Source organism: Amblyomma maculatum, chromosome 4 (genome assembly GCF_055883805.1).
Source record: "Amblyomma maculatum isolate TAMU_Amacu chromosome 4, ASM5588380v1, whole genome shotgun sequence".
Taxonomy (NCBI): Eukaryota; Metazoa; Arthropoda; class Arachnida; order Ixodida; family Ixodidae; genus Amblyomma; species Amblyomma maculatum.
In genome coordinates this window covers 108882367-108899512 of record NC_139347.1, presented here as the reverse complement: position 1 = coordinate 108899512, position 17146 = coordinate 108882367, and the positions used below count along the sequence as shown (strand labels likewise).

At 41.2% G+C, this 17146-nt stretch overlaps 1 protein-coding gene across 1 annotated transcript in view; it reads right to left on the bottom strand.

Annotated features, from left to right (window-relative positions):
• LOC146191933 (cell adhesion molecule Dscam1-like) overlaps nt 1-17146 on the bottom strand; it is a 135955-nt gene that overhangs the window by 3935 nt on the left and 114874 nt on the right. The window contains exons 19-24 of the mRNA XM_084600404.1: nt 14982-15080; nt 8452-8637; nt 6197-6493; nt 3758-3931; nt 2222-2374; nt 1196-1279 (exon numbers count right to left, since the gene is read on the bottom strand). Of these exons, the coding sequence (XP_084456530.1) occupies nt 1196-1279; nt 2222-2374; nt 3758-3931; nt 6197-6493; nt 8452-8637; nt 14982-15080 (993 nt within the window). The remainder of the gene's footprint in view (nt 1-1195; nt 1280-2221; nt 2375-3757; nt 3932-6196; nt 6494-8451; nt 8638-14981; nt 15081-17146) is intronic.

The window sequence follows — 17146 nt, the reverse complement described above, 5'->3', positions numbered from 1 at the left end:
TTCGAAGCCAAGCGAGAACGACCTGATCAGCTACCCTCCCGCACGCACGAGAGCACTACATACTGTTGCAGCCGATCACAATTCGTATTAAACTCGTCCTGTTCAGTAAACATCCTCGTCTTCATCAAGTTTCATATTTATTTATTTTTATTCATTTATTTATTTATATTGCAATCGAGAAAGGATTTTCGAAGGGCGTGCATTAATAGTAAATGAAGACATTCAGAAAGGGAAAAATAAGAGTACCCAGGACCGTAAAAGTATGCGGTGTTGAACGAAAACCAACAATTCGCTACAGCAATAAAAAATTCAGTAAAGCAGTACAGAAATAAAATATTCATCAAATGCACTAAGAGTTGCGGTTAATTAAGATCCACACACCAAACAAGTAAATAAAATAACACTATTCACAAAAACACTAAGGAAATGAGACTTATGCCAGTACAAAGTGAGAAGATGAAGTGTGAAAGAGTGGAAAACATTAATGAAGTAAGGGGTTTACTGAATGGCACAATGTACTTTACGCAAATTTGGTGCCGCCATCTCGGATTGTGAAATCACGTGTTAGATCGCCATCTTGGATTCTGAGCCCAAACTATGACACCATCTTGGATTATGACATTGCAATCTTGTTCTAAAGCAGGCCGCAAACTAAATTATGATATCACGTGGTAGGCCGCCATCCTGTATTGCGAATCCGAAACTATGCCGCCATCTTGAATTATGACCCAAGCGTCAAGTGGTGAATAAAATTCCGATTTTTTGGCGGCCTTTCGTAACCTATGTTGGCCGTCATCTTGGATTGCGGCGTAACGTGGTAGGCCGCCATCTTGGATCCAGAATACAAAACTATGCCGCCATCTTGTTTGATGACATCAGCGTTACGTGGTCGCTAACTGTGCCGCCACCTTCGATAGTGAAGTCACATTGTACGTCGCCATCTCGGATTTCAAATCAGAATCTATGCTGCCCTATGTATTATGATGTAAACGTCACATGATAACTAACCCAGGCAGCATAAACCATTGTACCAGTAGTGCAGTTTGTTGGCAATCTACTGGCCCTACATAAGGCCAGTAGATTGCCAAAGAACTCAAATATTGGGCTATTGATTGTGCTGCTTGAGAACTACGCTACCATCTTGACAACATTAGGTGACCTATTGAGGCTGTTATTTTTGGTGACATCAATTGACCTAGGCTGGGCATAGGGTGGCCACCATCTTTGGTGGCATCAGGTGACCTAGGTTTGGTCTTAGGGAGGCCGCCATCTTTGGTGGCTAGGGTGACAACCCACGATGGTAAACCATAGAGTTTCTTACACTTACCTAGATGGAGAGCTGGGGGCGCTGCAATTCAGCTACCATGGGCGCGCTAAGAATCATGGGCTGGTGAGCTACTCGGTGCGGGACAGTCGCATTTTGTCGGAAACACAGAGTGGCGTTACTAAGATGTCTCATCTTTTTCATCATCCTCATCTCGAGGTACGAACGTGAAGAGTTAAAGCCATAGTTCGAAGTCGCAAAAGCAGACGACACGGTTTTTTTTTTTTCGGAATGGCATTAAAAACTTCCTAAAGTGATTGAGCAAATATATAATTTTCAAAACGTTTTTTTGTCTTTTTAAAGCTTGCCTATAGGGACGAAATATTAGTTTCTGTGCTGCTAAATACTTAGCCAATAGGAAAGAGCGTCATTGCTTATATTGGACAATATTTACACTCGCATGTTCCTGTTTCGCTCGCCGTTTGCAAAATATAGTTAGAATATTGAATTCAGGGACGTTTCTAATTCTGGATTAAAGTTTATTTTTGAATTATTACTGGCCAAAAGTTGTAGTTCTGCACAAAAAAGCTCTCCGCCCCATGGTGCTTTGGGCGCCCATGGTGGCTGAACTGGTCAAGAAGTTGCATGCCAATTCCCATAGGTGGCGCCACAGCTTCCCCTCTAGGTAAGAGTAAGAAACTGTATGTGAGGAACAGTGCTTCCGACTTGGAGAAATTCTAACTCAATCCCTTGGTGGTCACTTGACAGACCCGGCCAATCAGACGCGAAATCGCCAAACATGAGTAGTGAGACCGAATTCTCTTTAAAAATGGTGTGGACGCTTTTTACTTTCGCAATAGCAACCTCAACGCTCAATTTTTCACATATCTCCAGTGCAGGTTCCACAGTACTTCCAGTTTTGATGTTTTCCACATAAAATGTCAGTTTCTGACTAACTGTCATTTTTGGAGGTTACTGGGACAGGCTTCTGGGCTGGTGAGGCATAGTACGATGAACGTGAGAGCGTATCCTTGAGGGTTCCTTGCTTCTGGTTGAACTCCGACAGGATCACCGCGTCGTCCAGGTACATTTTCCCCGTGTGCGGGCCTCCTGACAACAAAGAAACCGAAGAAGATTATTATAGATCAGTACTTTGTATTCAATTAACTGATACCTGGCAGCAAGCGTTCTCTCCTTTAAGCTGAAAGCTCAATGAACGTTTCAGAACATTTGGCAGTCATCCAGATCGCTCACAAAAGGCAACGGGACATCACCACAGGGAATTAAACTAAACACCAAAAGGCAATCAAGGTATATTTTCAGCAGTACGAAATCTTGAGCTAATATTCACTGTTATAAAACATACGTCTAATAACGAATTTATTAAAGAATTTCTGTTTAGGATGAAGCGCAGTGTGTACATAAATAATTTTTCATAGCATCACCATCCGTTTTGATGTAAACAAGGCACGGGATGCAAAAGATCTGTTACATGATTAATAACACCTGAACGGCACCATGGTAAGCTTACACCTTTTATCTGCTGCAGGCAAAGCTTTAGTGTCTAGTGCGCTCGTCGTTATCGGCTTCCAGAAGCGTGTGCGACAAAATTCGAATCGAGAGCAGAGCGAATGCACAATCTAGAGTCAGTCAGCGTTGAATGCATGCGCAGTGAAGATATTAAAGTTACCACTAGAAGAAGGAAAGGGAATGAGCTCAAATTGTGACTGCGGTGTGAGCTCTCAGCTGCTTAAAACAGAAGCGGGCTACGGTGACGTGGGCAGCCAGTCTTGGCGCGGAGCTCGACGAGGTAACTTCGCCTGAGCCGAATGGATTACTAAGGCCGGATGATAGTTCAAGCCATGAAAAATGTACGTAAGGTCGTGAGGAGCTACATAGCTACCATCACATCCAAACATAATCATGCGAACATAGTTTCATTTTGCGGAAGTAGCGTGTTTCTGCGCGCGCGGTCATTGTCAGAGCTCTTTTTGGGCTGATTATTCCGCCTTTAGATTAACGGAACATTAACTTCAAACGTATATGTATTCTCACGCTTTAGAAGTGCGTCTGCATAAATAATTAATACTTCCTCCGTACATCAAGCTGCGCCAATAAGTGGGGCAGTTATACTCACTGCGTTTACTTACAATTGTCTTCCCATTCAGTTGGTATATTTGCCACCCACCCATTTTATCTCAATACTTGCTGCTACAATGCACATAGTTCTGGTTGAACTTTAGAAGGAGAAGTAAAGAATGTCCGGTGCTTCTAAGCTAGTAAACGGGTATACAACTTCACGCAGTATTAAGATACGAATCCAATACTCTCACGTCTCACGGCATGCTTTGCTAGGCTCGCTTAACTCCGAGCGCATGATTATTGCGTCTTGTCGACTTGCAGCCCATCTAATGACGTAAATATACGTAGTAAGGCGAAATAAGGTGTTTGACAAAACCATACGTAAGATATCAGAATGTGATCTTAGCTCACCATTGGCAGTGGGGCTGCTGCAACGTGAAGTATTTCGCCTCAAGCAGATGTACACGCTGAGGATGGCAATGACGACCAATGTAGCAGACACTGCTAAAGGTGCGACAAGCGCGACGTTCTTGTGCAGAGGCAGAGCTGCCTGGTCTTGAATCACCGTCGGAATTAATGTGGCCACTGCGAGAAAAGTTTGCACTTATACCACTAGTTTAATAAAATGCACGGATTCAAACTTCTGCCAATGGCCACGAAGTGGATGCCATCAGAAATATATGAAGACTGCTATAACTACTAGATGCCGAAAATGTAACCTTAAAGGTTTTCAGGAATCCTGAAATATTAGGCTTGTGAAAAAAGTTTAGTACGGCTTTGGCACCTGGTTTGGTATTCACAAATTACACAGAACTGGGATTCTGAATTGTTCGATACTTTCGAACAATGGAAAAAGGTTGTTACCTTCAATTCGCAGACCTAGACAATCACGCACCCTAAAAATATTCCCAATATGTTTTAAAATTTTCGAAACGTTCTTGAATGCTTGAAGGGAGAACTTTTAAACATTAGCGTAGCTTTTTTGTGAAATTTTCAGAAGATTTTGGGGCACTCAAGGTCTGCCTTTAAAGATATGACGCGACACTTTTTCAGAAACACGGACGGTGTTTTTACCTTTATAACTTTTTTTACTTTTTTCTTTTTGACTCTTTCACATCAACACTGAGCATCAGTAAAGACTGTTTTCATTCCCGAGCACTTTGGCAACTTTCAACGCATTGTTTAATTTTTAATAAAAATAATTGTTTGACCGATCACACGCTTTTATGTTCTTAATTAGCATCCTCAAGCACTGGCGTTTCTTTCGGTGTAATTTTATACCTTGTATCGCACCTCCGCATTTTTTTTTATTTCATTGATTATTATATAATAGCAATGAATTGATGCACTTGTCATCACCTATGATAAGCCAATCAATCATCTATCACCAAAAGCACAACTAAGAATAATACGATTTCTTACGCAGCCCTCGATTATTTCTGACACGCGGTGCCGTCTACTACTAATACTGCTATCGCACCGACGACTTTTCTACCGCATAAGCTATATAGATTATCACTTAAAAAACAGCGTACTTCGACGGCATACAGTGCGCTGCCCTAATCGGTCTTGCAGAGAAGAGATGCTTCAAGATTCTGCGCATATTAAGGCATTCAATACGCTTCACATCACCTCCAAGATTGGGAATGTGGCATTCGGGCCGTTTTAACAAAATGGCATTCTGCAGGGCTGGTTCGTATTATTCCTATTGGGGATACCAGCTTGAACTTATGGACAAAGGAGATAAATAACGCATTGCTGGCTAAGACCTTTAATGAAAGCGAAAAGATGTGACAAATATTCGCGTGGACAGAAATAAGGTGGAAGAAGAAGGAGAGCGCAAATAGGGCTGTGTGCATGGCACAAAAGAGAGCAACAAAAGCAAGATACAAAGAATAAGGCCATAAGGAAGCGATGTGTCCTGTGTCTCCCTTGTCCCAAAGTTCAAGCTGGAACTTACAAAGCAAACCTTGTTTTGCTGCCTTATCGCGAAGATTACTGTTTACTGTTAGCTCCTGCCGCTGTCTTGATTAGGGATGAGCTCCTAACTACTTTGCTTTCGTAACCACTACCAGATGCTAATTTCTCTACACTAATGACCGAATATTATAAGAGATGAGTTATGAATATTCCTAGAGAACATAAGCCATGAATATGTACAAATACCCCAAGCACAGAATGAAATTTCCATTCTGTCTCTTGGAATATTTAGCAGCACGGACCTCCGCAAGCATTTTTCTTTGTAGATAAATTTAGGGTAGTTTCGCTTGCATAGCTGTAACTTCACTAGTTACCACCCTATGTCAAAGCCCCTCGCGCTATTAGCTGTTCTCACTTTCATTCTCTCTCCACAAATATACTAAGATGTGGCAAATATGTGTAAATGTTTTCGATATATATTCAGCTCAGTATGATCGCTGTAGATTTTTCTCTAGATTTGATATTCACTTAACATTGCACTTGATTCGGTAGCAAATATATAATGTTTGAGCTGTATTTGGTCTGAAAAACTACTGTCAAAAAGGAACGTCGTGCAGGTCGAGGTCTTCGAGCAAGGCATGACACACGAGAAATAATTTCTGGTATTGCTCATGGAGCCCTTCTTAAAAACAAAAATTTGAAGCAGCACATTGCTTATATTATCTTCGAAGTACCGCACATATCACGGTTAAAAATTGAAAATCAGGGTCTGTGTTTTCTTCCAGCTTTATTCGTTTTTTTTTCGCACAGTACATGCAGCACATAGCCAATGACTAACACACATCGAACTGTAAATTCTGGCTTTGATTCAATTTCATTATTAAGGTAGGATTTTTAAACAACGCGCTACTACATGATCAACTCAACTACCTGCAGCGGAGAGAGCCGGCGTCTGGAACTCGAAGTCGGCCTGAGTGGCACCTGCCTCGCTGTGGGCTACGACCTGCACCTGGTACTGGCGTCCGGGCGCCAGGTCAGCAAGCACGTAGTGCCTTCGGCGTGGGCTCAGGGCGTCGGCCAGTGGCAGCCAGGCCGGGTGGAATTTGAGACGGTACTGGACGGCGAAGCTAGTCACGGGGCAGCCGCCTGTCGACCACGCGCCCATGTGCAGAGTGGCGCTGGTCGCGTTTGACGTGATAAACTTGTCCAGAGGCGGCGAAATCGGTGCTGCGCAATTACAAAAAGGGAGTGAACCCGGATTCGCGCTCTGAACTGAAGCGCACCTGTTAGCGTTTATGAAAAGAAGCGTTATCTCTGAGCTTGTTAGCCCTTCTATCAACCAATTTTGTTGAGGCATAGAAATGGAGCGAATAAACTCTGTTACACATTGTATGTATGAGAAACAATTTCAATGCCGACCGTCAAGTTGGCGTTATTCGAGAAATTCTCTTCTTTGCAAGGCAATAACGCACGTACTAAAAATAGGAAGGTGCCTACAACTATTGCTAGTATCTACTCATGTCTTGAAATTAAATTCGACATACAAAAAAAAATTACCGTGGTTCACCTCTGCTTCAGCATGTTAAATGCGTAAAATTATTGTTTTGCTTGGTGGTCTAATATTGGGAGAGTGGAAAAGAGTTAAAGAAAATGTTAAACGCGTTTAATGCACGGCATAAAATTAGATGAACATATTTCGTTGGTTCGAATTTATAGCAACAAGCTAGCCTCTAAATAGAATATTGGAAATATTTCAAATTGTAAGTAAAATAGTATGGCACCATAATGATCCTCTGAATAAGAATGATAGCGTAACAAACGTGATACAAATGAAGAGAAAAAAGTCGTCACTTGGGAATTCGTTAGTGATTCAGTGGAGAAAATGCAGTGCTAGTGTCGATAGGAAGAGAAGCACTGCTACAACAATATCAGCCGTGCACGTCGTCGTCTTGTTTGCCGCTTCAGTGGCTGGCCGACGCCTGCTGTCGCAATTGCTATAGAAGCTAACGAGGCAGGAAATATTTTTTCTCGCCTGTGACGATTGTGTTATGGTTTTGCACCAAGCTTTATAATTAAAAAAAAATTACATGAGAAAACGTTTTTTTTTTACATATATATGTTAATTCGAAGCGTTATGCGTTCCAGGTAGCGAAATGCGTTGTTTACGCCTTGTCGAGAAAATGCAGAGTGGACAAGAGAAGAATGACGTTCGAGGCAAGCAATAATGTTAAAAAGGAAGCTTGGTTGATCGGGTTTTGCAATCAAGGATCTCGCATTTGACTCGCAAGATGGACATACCACATCTAACAACCAAGGAACGTTTTTGTCAGACGCAATTTATTGCCCGGAATTGCAGGAAACTATACGTAGAAGTAATTTAGGAAGCACCGAGCTAGTGGCTGCATTTCAGTAGGCGGTTTAGTTGCATCGTGTTTGTTTTCTCCTAGGTACCAAGAAATGCGGTAGTGAAACACTGAGAGTGAAACACTGAGACATTTTATCCGTTCTCACGTTTTCGTCTCAGCGTGAAATCTTAGTTTTCTATTCTAATATAAACCAAAATAGAGTTTTTCATTTTATGGTAGCCTAATTTCGTATCTGTTAAATAAGTCCCAAAAGCATAGTGTACATTCTCATATTCATAGAAAGTAACAGAAAGATTCTATATAGAAATGTTTTTGCACTTTTGCCAAATTCTTTGCCCAAGCTGTCATTTTCTACTGGTCACCGAAGCACGTTCTTTGTATGGACACTGCTTAATCAGTGAGCATAAGCGTGCGCAGCCATCGTAGCCATGGTGGCAGATTCGGATGCTTATTTGCCCATCGTGGACTTCCGCTGAAGAGAAGATTTTCAAGATGTACAAAACTAAACTGCTTTTTACATAAGGACGTTAATGAGTTGTAGCAGAGCTGCATGCAAATACTGCACAGGGAGGCAGCGAGCGCATTGTAGAATAAAAAGGCACGAGGTAGAAAACCAAAGTGCCCAATAAGGACAGAGACGAAAGCTTATATCAGAAGAGGCAGCCAACCAATCTCTGTATATAGGGGCACTCTTGTGTAATAAGTTAAATGACAAACCCATACAAAAATAAGAAACAGAAAGAAGCCAGCCTCCTTAGCTGTTTCCGTCTGTAACGCCCGCACTCCACGCGTAACTAGTTAATTCTCATCTATACGAACCTGCGCCTTTGGTGCGTACAACGACCTCCTGTCCCGGTTCCCCGGTGCCCAGGCTGTTGGAGGCGGTCATGTAGAGGTGATACGTTGTTCCACACTTAAGTCCGTCCAGCACAAAGGTCTGCTTAGTGGAATTGATGGGCAGCTTCTTCCACTCACCATGCTCCGTACCGTAGTGCAGTACATACTCTGTCAGAAACACCAAGCACACGGATGAGAGCGCCAAGGAGTGGTGTGGTAACCATCAAGATTCAGCCACAAGAAACACGCAGATGTTTAAAAACTAAGGTGATTTTTGCCAGTCAATGCAACGGTTTGAGCACAGCGCAAAGCACTCCATGATTTTTAAAGTTCTGTCCGATGACTAAATGTACTCACAAAGCGCGAACACTTTCAAAGTTTTACCCAAAATTGCCAGAATAAAACAAAAGTCGGACCAGAAGACTAGTCCTTTTTATAGTCCGAGTATTGTGTGTCTCTCTTAAGTTTTCTTACACTTCAGGCAACCGGTGTGGAAATGGTGGGTTCAATTAGGCACAAAAAAAGGCGCTTCGTCTTTTGCCTGCGCTCCACAAAAACCCATGTTTGTAGGCAAACGAGATGCACTGGGAAGCCTTTATTCATTTACCGTTTTTTTTCTTGGCATGACGGATAAAAGGAAAGCGCTAAATATTTTATTGTAATTGGGCATTTCTCTTTTTATTTTTACAGCAGAAAGCCAGTCCTCAATTTTAAACTTTTTCTGCAGCATTCCACGATGATTTTTTCACACCGGCTGAATTTTTTTTAGCACGAAAGAACCGAGCAAGATTGTCTCGCGTTTGCGAGTATGGGGGTTTTAACAATAAACAAAAAAGATACAACAAAAAACAAGTGATGGCTTCATGAGTAAATCAGGAGACGAGTGTCATATGATGAAGTATGGCTTTCGAAGTGATGCAGTACTCCGTGTCGGTGTTCACCTATTGCGCAGAAATTTGGAGGCTACGGTAACTAAAGTTTCGATTTAAACCGAGGACTAATTAGAGCGCTATATAGAAGAAGAACGGCAGGTGTAACATTAAGAGACACGAAGCGTGCCGACTGGACAAGAGAATAAACTCAAGTTAATGACATTCTGGTCGAATCAAGAAAAGGAAAAGGGCATGAGCAAGTCATGCAATGCTAGGGCAAGATGCCTGATGTTCTTAGAGAACTCCAGATAGGAATGGAAGAGAAAGCAAGCTTAGCAGAGGTCGGCAGAAATGTGGTTGTCGGAGAAGACTAAGAAGTGTGCGGTGATCCAATAAATGCAGCTAGCACAGGACTGGGTTAATTGGGGAGAGGGATATCAGAGAGGACCTTCCTTTGCACTTGGGGTCGTCAGGCTGTTGATGATGAAGATGATGTAGAATGTATAAACTAGAAATAGATAACGGCCCCAAGTCATACGACTAAGTATGACTTACACAAGTGGTAAAGTAGATTGTGACTGACAATTGATGACATCATTAAGTCATACACCCATGACACGCGAATTTGTATATGTTGCAACTAGCAATTTATGATTTCATCAAATACACGCGATCAGGATCCAGGTAGAACGAGAGGAAGAAGATAGTTTAAACGGTATGAAGAAGCACTGAACAAGGGTAAAAGAGGGACGCCTCAGTTAGCAGGTCGAGCCAACGTTTCGACTAGTGGACTTTTTCTGCAAAGCGATCATCTTTGCCCAGACGAATACAAGTCCACTTGTTGAAACGTTGGCTCTACCTGCGAACTGAGGCATCCCCCCTTTACCCTTGTTCAGTGCTCCTTCATACGCGATCAAGCTGACATTCAAAGCTGTACATTAATTCAAAAGGGGTCTGTTATGTCATAAGTAGCAACTGATGAAGTCATTCAGTCATATGAATAACAATGACTTGCAAGGCCAGAAGACTGTGAATGTTGAATAGAAATTGGCAACATCACGAAGGCAATGAGAAAGTAAGTCTATCGGAAATAAATTTTCATGACATCATTAAGTCATATGACTAAGGACGTCTTGAAAAGTAGTGTACTATGGAGCAAACAGATATTGCATCAAGTCACGTGATTGATGTGACGCTAAGTATTTATGTATTATGCGTAGTATGTCATAACTAGGAATTAATGACATCATCAATGTCAAGTTCAAGATGACTAGCAAAAGCGGTTTAGTGTGTCGTGACTAGAAAATGACATCAACAAATACGACTTCAACAGTGTGGAAAAAAAGAAATATGTGATTTCGCAATTCTGTGTTTCGTCAAGTCTTAACGTCTATACCTTATTTACCCAATGATGCTCATGGCTTCCATGGGTTTCCCTTTCGCAGGATAATACGAGTCGCCGCGTAGACTTGGGAAATTGACCTTTTCAAAAGGGTTTTAATAAACGAAGGTAGTCACAGCTCTTTATTTAGAGAAGCAAGTCGTAAAATATATAAACATCTCATGTGACTTTTAAGAACTTGAATTTATTATGCGAAGCTCGCACAGCTGCTTCAGTCGAGAAGCCGTCGTAGCCAGTTTCGGATTGAGTTTTGTAGGGATTTGGCTTATGTGTTCGTAACGTACGTGGCTGGAAAAAAGCAGCCTGTAATCGATCGTTAAAAAATAGGTAGTGGATAGGAAGTGTGATGATGAATATGGTACAATGCTAAAGCCATGAATGAATGATCAATGGTTAGTAAATAAAAATAGGTAAGAAATGATTTCAAAAATAAAGTACAAGATAAGTAGATCAAAATTTATGATATGCTGATTTTTTGGGTGGTAGCTAGTTCGTGGTAGCTAATTATTAAAAGTGGTGAGCCGTCGTGTCCCATTCCGTCGTAGCTAAGATAAAGTGGTTATATTGTGACTTAGTCAGACGTACAAAAAAAGCTTAGTCATTACGCCATAGTCTGTGGATAGCAGATGAAACAAACGAACGCGGAGTACGGAGAACCTTAAGCATCATTGTAATTTTTTTCGGCAAATTGCATGTTGGTGATAGCAATGGTCACAATATCAATGTCTCAACGCCCTATTTATCAGTTTAATGAGACATCTTCAATCATGAAAATTTTCCTTCAGTTTCAATAGAATACCGCCTGGCACACTGTTGTGCCCACAGACTTCAAGCTTAAATTTGCACGGAGAAATGCGACGGCAGAAAGGTCAAAGAAGAAGCCGATTGGTAGCTGACAGCCATCTAGTAAATAACGGACGCATAAGGAGCTCAGAGCAGACGCGAGCCAGCTGCCTGTACAGCGGCACAAGAATCCTGTTTGCACTGGGCGATGTTTGCTCAGCCAGCCGGATTGGAGAGAAGTAAGCACGGCCCTTCGGCTATCAGTATTTGCTCTTCCCTATTCGCGCATTGGACCGAAAAGGTGGAGACACCAAGCTGCAGCTCCACTCTCGCAGTGCGCACGGTGCGTGTTCCTAGGGTGCTGACGGCATAGGCTTTCTGATGTCAAAGAATAGCTCCCAAGTCTAGTAGTTTTCATTAAATTGTTGTATGGGCAATTAGAAACGCATCCGATTGCTCTCCTTTCCTTATTTTATAATAGTTTTGTGCTGATAGGCACAAGAAACCGCTCTGGATAAAATATGAAATTTTTGCAGGAAAAGGTATTCCTGTCTCAAACAGCGTCAAAGAATTTCAATTTATATTCATTATTGTAAAATGGAGGGTCGAAAGAACAAAATAAAGATATCACAAACTTGTGTGAAAGGGTGCCGCAACTTTGGATAAGTTGGACCTAAGGAGCGTGTGCAAAAGACATTAGGTTTGCCTAATTAACAATTTTGTTCTTATTTACAGCTAAGTACTACGCTCGAAACTAATTCACGGAGAAGAAAAAAAGAATAGGGTATAATGCGTTCAGAGAGCCTTTTGTCGGGATCGAACTCGGTATTGGTCATGGTACTGTATGAATAAAAATTCCAGCCGTATCGACCCCAAAAGGCGCCAATATTTAATTAAAAGCCCGTTCACACGCTTCTTCAAAAACGCCAAGTTCATCTTCCAATTTGCCAGTACCATTGAATTAGCTGCGGCGACAAAGCGAGCCATCTTTCATAGGTAAATTCTGGTGATTCAAATAGATGAATTACAAAACAGTATTTAAGTTCCTTCTCTCCTTGTCAATTTGCGTCTCTGCTTAACATGCTGTTACTCGGTCTTTTCATTGTTCGCTTTTTCTTTTTTAATTTATTTCATTCTGTCTCGGCCATCACCTCGCCCTCGATACTGCAAATGTTATTTTGAGGCATGCTTCTAAGCCCTTAGCCGGTTTTTGGAGACAAAGTATCCACACAGACAAGGGTACAAAAGTGTTTCTTTGAATACTACTGGAGGAAAAAAGCAAAAACAAAATTGCACGGCAAGGCGAGGTAATATGGCAGAGAGCACTGAACGAGCTTAGGGCTTAGGCTAAAATGAGAAGGAGAAAAGGGAATTATCTTCTTACGGCTATACACACGCGCGAGCATGGCAGCACGACTCAGAGAAAGCAGGAAAGAGAAGTATATATATGTTATAATAGCTTGATTACTGTGAACTTACGGTAATTAATATTTTCTGAAGTATTGGTGGTCCCGAATTTCAATCGGACGTTCCTTCTCGACACCCAAATGTGTATAGCAGGTTTTGCACCTCAGTGTTATATATTTGAACAGAATTGAAAAAAAGGCACTGAAAACATTCTGCAGCTTTTAGCGTTTTCGGTCATCATTTTTTTTTTTATTGCTTGATGCATTTTTTTTAAATATTTGCACTCTTTAGCCACTGATGAATAATAGTGTTTGCCGAAAGTATGCCATGCTTTATAATTTAGGAAATATATCACAGTTAACTTCTTTGATTGATTGACTGCAAAGTGCTTCCACGTGCGAGTGTAGATGGTCTTTTAAAAATGCAACAATAATTTAGTGCTGCAGTTGACTTTCAAAAAGTATATAAAATAGCATAAAAATGTTTTTCAATTTATAACCGGTTAATTTTTTGTATTTATTGAGCATTCTCTGGAATATAATAGCATTGTGAAAGGGCATATTATGGCGACTTTTATGAAGGCCACAAAAAGGCTAAAATATGTCAGCCGCCATCTTTGAAGATTATAGCAAGCTCAAGCTCGTGAAAATTTGTTGGCCATATATATATTCGCTCAAACCTTTTATTCTCAGACAAATTACCTCGTAGCGATTTCAGTTTCCGCCTCAGGAAAAAGCAGTTGAATATATTTCACTATTGAATATTTGTGGAGTGTCCAGCATGAACTACTGATCTTTTACATCATTCATACAAGAAAAAAAAAGCTATCTACATAAGCGAAAGAATCAGTAATATATAGCTATGCATGATAGCAACTAAAAAGTAAAATACAATATATGACAATACGGAACAAATCAAACAATATGGCAGGAAAGGAGGAAGCAAGGAACTTTGAAGAAATAAATACCGAAAGAAAAAAGGAAAGATTGGAATGGAAACTAAAGAATTCCAGCAAACGATAAGTCAGAAGGAAGTTAAGGAAAGAATAAATAAGCCACAGCAATCATTTAACTAAGCAAGTATTGCTCTGCATTAAGAAAGGGGCGCTTGCGGAGAAGCAGCCACAACAAGTTGACAGTGAATAAAGCCTTTATAGCAACCAAAAGGAGGGCTCTCGGCCGCTTTTTGAAGAATCGAGGAATCAAAAGAGTGATAAAAAAGCAATATCTCGGTTTTTGATACCTTCCAGAGCATTGCTTCGTAGTCTTTTGACATCGTATAGGAAATTTCGGTACATTACCAACATGCCAGAATTGAGACCTTGCTAGGATACCCCACTTACATGGTGCCCACCTGCTACCTTCGTCCGCTCAGAACTATTGTGTTAGTCTGCCACAGTGCCGCACCAGTATACCTATTTTAGTCTCATTGACTGCAGTTGAGTTTTTTTTAAATACTGTTACGATTGCGGGAGCACTACAATGGTATAAAATTCAGATCCTATAAAAATATACGGGAAGAATTGTTTGCGCACTTTCAAGAAAAAAATGAAAACTATCATTTGAATTTACTTTAATCTTGCAATGAATGAATGAATGAATGAATGAATGAATGAATGTAGCAAGAAATGTTTTTCTAAATGCACTGAAGTACCAGCATTTGTATCTCGACTGTGACAGTTTCACGAAATAATGTTATCTTTATTACGAGCGAGTAAAATTTACTGGTATGGAGTCTACAAAAAATGTCAGCAACACCATTGAAATCCGCAACCCAAAAAAGTATATTGGAATATGCATTACTCGACCAAGGCGTGTGTAAAACTGACGAGAATTCATCGCGCAAATATGCAACAATGCCGATTTGTGCCCAGCGACAAATTGTGAAGAGAAAAGTAACAAAGTTTTTTACGTTTATACCACTATTCACCGCGTGTACGATGTCAAAGCTCACTACTTGTACTGCCAAAGCATAAGTGCTTGCTCTTTAGGTGGCCAATACTACAACGAAGTTCTGAAAGTTAAAGAGGCGATGAAAAATTTTCTTACCTGTGACAGATGACTTGTCCTTCTGGTCCCTTTCCCACTGCACCGAGAGGGAGGTTGTTGAGAGCGGGCTCGCCTTGATAGATGGAGATGTAGGAGGCGCTGACCGAGAGGAAATGAATGAGACAGAAAAGTAGATGCTAGGCTAAAATACGTGGCTTGTATTGCTTGTACGCTGTTGTAGTACCCAGACACAAGTGCAGCACGTGACCGGTTATGATGAGATGGATGTTTTTTCGACACATCATCAGTAGAGCTGCGATTTTTGTGACGTTACGACCATCTTCCAGTATCTAATTCTTTGTTTTTTTTCTGCATCGTTATCTTCTGTTTTCCTTTTCACTGTGGTCGTGGCAATAAAGATGTTTGTAAAATTACTGCATCGGCCTTGCACTAGTCCGTCTGTTTTTAGTTTCTTTTTTCTTTTGCTTACAAAAACTTTTTCGCTTGCTAACCATTCATTTTATATGGCACTGCTAAAATATCCTATCAATTTATTAAGTGACTTTTTAATGTGTTTTTGAAGGTTTTGCTTACTACCTAATGGTAAGAGGCAGGCGAGCCGTCAGTACATTCCTTGGGTACACTACCGGGGTTTTGTGGCTAGTCCTGGCTTTTATTTTAATTTTTATGCCGTCGTATGGAGGCATGTTCATTCCCATGGCCTCCATAAGTACAGCCCCCCCCCCCCCCCCCCCCCCCCCCAGCGCGAAACTGACTTTACTTAAATCAAAAACAAACAAAAGGCGAAGGAATAACAAGTAGAAACTGGCAAAAATAAAGACCTTGAACGGAATCGTGGTGTGCTAAATACGTTGGGCGAAGGGTCCACGGCGTATTTCTCCATAGGGAATGAGTCGTGTGGGCATGACAAGTTTGGCGGCTTCTGTTTTGTTTGTTTCTGCTAAGCCTTGAGCCTTGCTGCAAAGCTTAGTTGTCAGAGATAAGGAACACAGAGCTTCCTTTGTAGTATGGCTTCAGTTGCTTCGATATGCGGCGGTAATTCTCGGAACTTGCGGAAGCAGCAAACCCAGCTATTGGTGCCGCTTTTCTTACTACTGATTTGTTCCGATGAGAAGCCGGGCTACCATCGGCTGTGACCACTTCACGGAACCAGCATTGGTACCAACAAGACCTTTGTCTCTTTGTTTGGCTGCAGCTACATACTGCAAAAACGATTATCTTTCATCTGGGGTGTGTAGCTCTTCTTGCATCAATGACTTCTTTTGCCAAGTATATCATTTCAGGTGGACTTTAATAGGTGCCCAACTTAATGCAACTGGTAAACGTTATCCATATTTTGTGTGCAGGCTTTATTGAACTGATGTGTTCAGTTTATTTTGTCTGTGTCTAGTATGACGCTTACGTAGTGCTCAGAATGTTTCCTGAAACATTTCGAACATACTCAGTTTATTTCACTGTAGTTTACAGTCTAACTTGGTCGTCCATTCTTTCGAAAGGTGGTAACGAAAATGAAACAAAAATACACACCACTCTCTAAATTTTATTGGTACGGTATATAAAAGGGCTGTACTTTTTCAGCGAGATTTTTTATTGGTTACGGCGCAGAATGTAGGTCGCATCTTCTGGCTTGTTTTTTTTTTTTTATACTGCAACGAAACGTAAATTATGTTTCCCAGTTTGGGCGAAGACACTTATTTTATGACATACTGTCATGAACCCGAGGGATCGTTTATCGATCTAAGGCCATAAATATATGATTAGGCCAATGTCTCCAAGAGCAACCGGGAAAATAAACAGGCTGACCAAGGAAAATATTCTCAGAGAGAATTAGGACGGCGGCATTTGTGCATTATGAAGCGATTTGACGTACTTCGATTTGCAGAGACGGTTGTGCTGATGGCTGATAACGGCACTTGACACTTGACAGCTGTGTCTATGTTGCCAAAAGTCTCCTATGTTGCCTTCATTCTCCGCTGATATCAATAGGGGAGGTTTCAAAAAATGTATCGTTTATTCATTTGTTGCTGGTCACTTGACCACCGGCAACCAGGAAAAAAAAGCTACTCTTCTTTTTGGAAGTGTCAACGTAATCTGCGACGTATGCTGCCGCTTCGATGCCAAACAAGTGGTGGGGTGAAACCAAGACATCTGCTCTCCACCAATCCTGTACGGAGTTGATGAAGGGTAATCGATTACATTTAAAA